General features: G+C 35.8%; 1 protein-coding gene across 1 annotated transcript; it reads left to right on the top strand.

Annotated features, from left to right (window-relative positions):
- The first annotated feature begins 2,665 nt into the window (after positions 1 to 2,665).
- On the top strand, positions 2,666 to 3,442 carry LOC122242697 (cuticle protein 19-like). Its single transcript, XM_043000050.2, has 3 exons — positions 2,666 to 2,752; positions 2,885 to 2,971; positions 3,078 to 3,442. Exons 1-3 carry the CDS (start codon positions 2,741 to 2,743, stop codon positions 3,399 to 3,401), a joined length of 423 nt encoding a protein of 140 aa, XP_042855984.1. The 5' UTR covers positions 2,666 to 2,740; the 3' UTR covers positions 3,402 to 3,442.
- Positions 3,443 to 5,000: the final 1,558 nt, after the last annotated feature.

Raw genomic sequence — 5,000 nt, 5'->3', positions numbered from 1 at the left:
GTAGTATAAGCTAGGTTATAAATTTACGTTAAGCTACATACACGGAAATAAGAAACTGAAATAAAACGTTTTATATAGATTATATACAATAATCTGAAACAGTTATACTGAATATACCTTACTGAGTATCGTAACCATCCCGAGCTTCCGAAGTTATCGGAGTAGTCGTCCTTGACGGCACAGTTGGAGTCGTTATGTGCAGGGATAGGGAAAAGTTGCAGGAGATCAAAGTCTTGCATATAGCATTTTCTTTACAATATACTAGTAAATAAAGAGGACTTTTAGTTATTCAAAATTATACTTGCCTCACATGTTGGCTGTGGAGCACATCCATAAGCTGGTTGAGAATTTACAGATGTAGCAACTGTTACGATAATCACACAGATAACATAGGCCTATGTACATCATAAACATAGACATACATTATGTATATCTGTGTATGTTCGTACCCCTATTTCCTGTGTGTTTATTCCCGGCAAACAACGAATAGGATATGGGTATGAAGATCATATCCAGAAAAAAACCCTCAAACCTGTTGCCCTACGAGGGTGAGGCCCAGTACCCCGAGTATAAGCCTGCTTACAAGCCTGCCCCTGCTTACCATCATGCACCTGCCTACAAGCCTGCCCCTGCTTACCATCATGCACCTGCCTACAAGCCTGCACCTGCTTACCATCATGCACCTGCCTACAAGCCTGCACCTGCTTACCATCATGCACCTGCCTACAAGCCTGCCCCTGCTTACCATCATGCACCTGCCTACGAGCCTGCCCCTACCTACGAGACCACTCCTGCCTATGCCTAAATGAACTACAATTCAGTATATTTTTCAAAGATATTTATTAAACTCAAATTCTAGTACAATCTTTTCGTTCCCCCTCTGACCATAAGATACAAATGTTAGTATGTCTAAACAATACTAGACATCTCAATATGTTTGTATAGTATTTAATAACTATAACACTAGGGTATACACATCCCATATCTATTGAATACTCGTGGTTGAGCAATATGGAAGACTGTTAGAACATATTGATGCAACTTTCGCCTCAAAGATGCAAGTGCGGCCATTTTCCTATAGTGTTTCCTCCATTTTGCAAACGCTCCATATTCTAAGTATATATATGTATACATACATATATGTATATGTATACACATATGTGTGTGTGTATGCATATGCGTGTGTGTGTACATACATATATGTATACATACATACATATATATATATATATATATATATATATATATATATATATGTGTGTGTGTGTGTGTGTGTGTGTGTGTGTGCGTGTATGCATGTATATGTATATATGTATATATATGTATATATACATATATGGATAGATAGATAGATAGATATGCACATAAACACGTCTGCATGTATATACACATACATATATTAATGTGTGTGTGTGTGTGAAAAATGTATGCATATACTTCTTGATATATATATATATATATATATATATATATATATATATATATATATACAGTATTTATGAATATTCTATATGATATTTCATATATATGTATATGTGCATATATATAAATAAATACAAATGTATACATATACATATTTATGTGTGTGTATGTGTGTGTGTTTACATGTAAATACAAGTACATGTGTGTAAATGTGTATGTATATGTATATGTATATATATATATATATATATATATATATATATATATATATATATATATATGTGTGTGTGTGTGTGTGTGTGTGTGTGTGTGTGTGTGTATGTATGCATGTATATATATGTATATATATATATATATATATATATATATATATATATAAAGAGAGAGGGAGAGAGATAGGACAATAATCCAATCACATTTTAGCTTCCGGACAGACATACCTCGACGACCTGCATTCCACAATTATTGTTTTATATATCATTGTATTCATAGGAACATGCTCATAAATAGGCACATATTTTTCACGCCTATATACATTCAGACACATCTGCCTTCATGTTCTTCAAGGTAAGAAATCATCCTGACTAGACCTATTTGTAATACAAAAAGGCTTAAAAAATTATATAATTGCAATATATTCCATAACATTGTATCATGTCAGTGTGCATCAAATGAAAATATAACATATAGTATCATATAATGTACCATACAGGGAATATATGTATACATAATCTTACACTCATATACATACAGTATATAATAGTGTGCTTGAGTATATTCCCTCATGTTCCCTCTGTAATCATTCCACGTAAAAATTGGGTGTATATACACACATAGGCCTGAGGTAAGTAGTATCATATTAGAATGGCGTGTTTAAAACTTGGAGGCTTCACTTTCAACATTCTGTGGTGGATCTTATAAAGACGGAGGTTCGCAAACCCTATTCCGATAACCGATACTGGGCCCTTGGTTATTGGTAACGATATTTAATCTCTATATTTGAGTTTATCGCTAAATTGGTAGCGCAACAGTCGAATCATCCATCAATTACCGTCCTTGTAGATTCCATACTGTATTTATAATATGAATTTGATTATATTGGACTTTGTAAATTATATGTATTATACATAGTATTACATTAAAAAATTCTTTTCAAAGATAGCTTCATGGTAAGCAAAGGAAACGAAGATGATGGCTATAATTCAAGGTAAGGCGGAAGGAAGGAAGGAAGGAAGGGGCGTGCCTACAAGGCTCATGGACAGCAGTATAAGAGGGGCTTCGCCGATCACCGTAGCATCACACTTCCTCTACCTCCAACATGTTCATTAAGGTAAGAACTCCCAGCCTACGTCATTCAGGTTCATACTATGAAATGTTTGATGTATATGTTAGTACCACATTATGCAATACCGTGACATAAAAAGATGAAAAATCTCATAACATATACTGACTGTACTTTCAGACTGCCATTGCCTTCGCCCTTGTGGCCGTTGCTGCATCTGCTCCTTCTCAACCTGCTTATGGATACGCTCCTCAGCCCACATACGAGGTTAGTACGATTTTCGAAGTGTGATATATATCTGAATACCTTTGTATTTTGCTAGATTGTAAAATCGGGAATGGGATGATTCTACATTTGTGTAACTGTTTTCTAGGTCCCTGCCAAGTATGACTTCAACTATGCTGTGAAGGACGACTACTCCGGTAACGACTTTGGTCACCAAGAGGCTCGTGATGGCTATGACACCCAGGGTTCCTACTACGTTCTCCTTCCTGACGGTCGTCTGCAGAAGGTCGCCTACACTGTCAACGGAGACTCCGGCTACGTGGCCGAGGTCAGCTACGAGGGTGAGGCCCAGTACCCCGAGTATAAGCCTGCCTACAAGCCTGCCCCTGCTTACCATCATGCACCTGCCTACAAGCCTGCACCTGCCTACGAGCCTGCCCCTACCTACGAGACCACTCCTGCCTATGCCTAAATGAACTACAATTTAACATATTTATTAAACTCAAATTCTAGTACAATCTTTTTGTTCTCCCTCTTAACATAATTAGGTAGAAATGTTAGTATGTCTAAACAATACTAGACATCTGAACATGTTTGTACAGCACTATATAACTATAACACTATTATATACACGCAGCCATAGACTCATCTCTGCATCCAATATCTTTCGAATTCTGAAGTTAGAGTTAAAGTATGTCTTACCTCTCAATGTGAAAAAAAGATTGGAATAGACAAGTGGTTGACCAAAGGGGAGCAGTACTAAAAATATCGATGCAGTTTTCGCCTTAAAGATGCAAGTGCTGCCACTTTTCTCCAGTTTTTTTTTTTTTTTTTTTTTTATTTGCTGCAGCCTATGCCTGTATGAGTTTGAATTGAATATACTTATATATGTACTTAGAAAGTATTAATAATATACATATAAATGCATAGTAATGATTGTGTTTAAAGCTTTGAACTTCCCTGTTCGAAGCCTTAAGTGAATATATTTAGACATATATTTATATATGTATATATATGTGTGTGTTTGTGTGTTTGTGCGTGCGCGCGTGTGTGTATATATACATACATATATACACACACACACACACACAGATATATATATATATATATATATATATATGTTATATATATATATATATATATATATATATATATATATATATTATATATACATGTGTGTGTGTAGGTATTTATGCTTATATACATGCATGTGTGTGTATACATAAATACATACATATAATACACACACACGCACGCGGGAACATTTTCCCTTCCTTCCGGTCGAACCATTGCGACCGTCACCTTGAAGATGTTAATTCGTCTCATCATACCGTCGACCACACAGCACGTAGTTACACTCCCCGGAACAATCAAAGCACCTGCAAAAGATTGATTTATTTCTATAAAATCGCTGCCACGTACACGTACATTCACACACACACACACACATACACACTTCGTCTACCTTCATGCCATGTCACTCACCAAAGTAAGAGATAAGCATGCCTGCTATACATTAATAATAGGAAATTAAGTAAATATGTGTTCCATAATGCCGTAAAGATTTAATATGCATTGCAGAACAAAAACATTAAAGAAAATGATAGAAAAAAGATCATACCCACTATAGATTTCATGAAAAATGGGATAACAGGTTTGAGTTTTTTTCGGGATATGATCTTCATACCCATATCCTATTCGTTGTTTGCCGGGAATAATCACACAGGAAATAGGGGTACGAACATACACACATATACATACTGTATGTCTATGTTTATGATGTACATAGGCCTATGTTATCTGTGTGATTATCGTAACAGTTGCTGCATCTGCAAATTCTCTACCAGCTTATGGATGTGCTCCGCAGCCAACATATGAGCCAAGTATAATTTTGAATAACTAAAAGTCCTCTTTTTTTACTAGTATATTGTAAAGAAAATGCAATATGCAAGATTTTGATTTTGCGCAACTTTTCCCTGTCCCTCCACATAACGACTCCAACAGTGCCGTAAAGGACGACTACTCCGATAACTTCGGAAGCTCGGGATGGTTACGATACTCAGTAAGGTAT

Source organism: Penaeus japonicus, unplaced genomic scaffold (genome assembly GCF_977035675.1).
Source record: "Penaeus japonicus unplaced genomic scaffold, GWHDUDI00000001_assembly GWHDUDI00000002, whole genome shotgun sequence".
NCBI lineage: Eukaryota > Metazoa > Arthropoda > Malacostraca > Decapoda > Penaeidae > Penaeus > Penaeus japonicus.
Note: the sequence above shows the minus strand (reverse complement) of the source record. Positions and strands in the feature narration are given on the sequence as shown.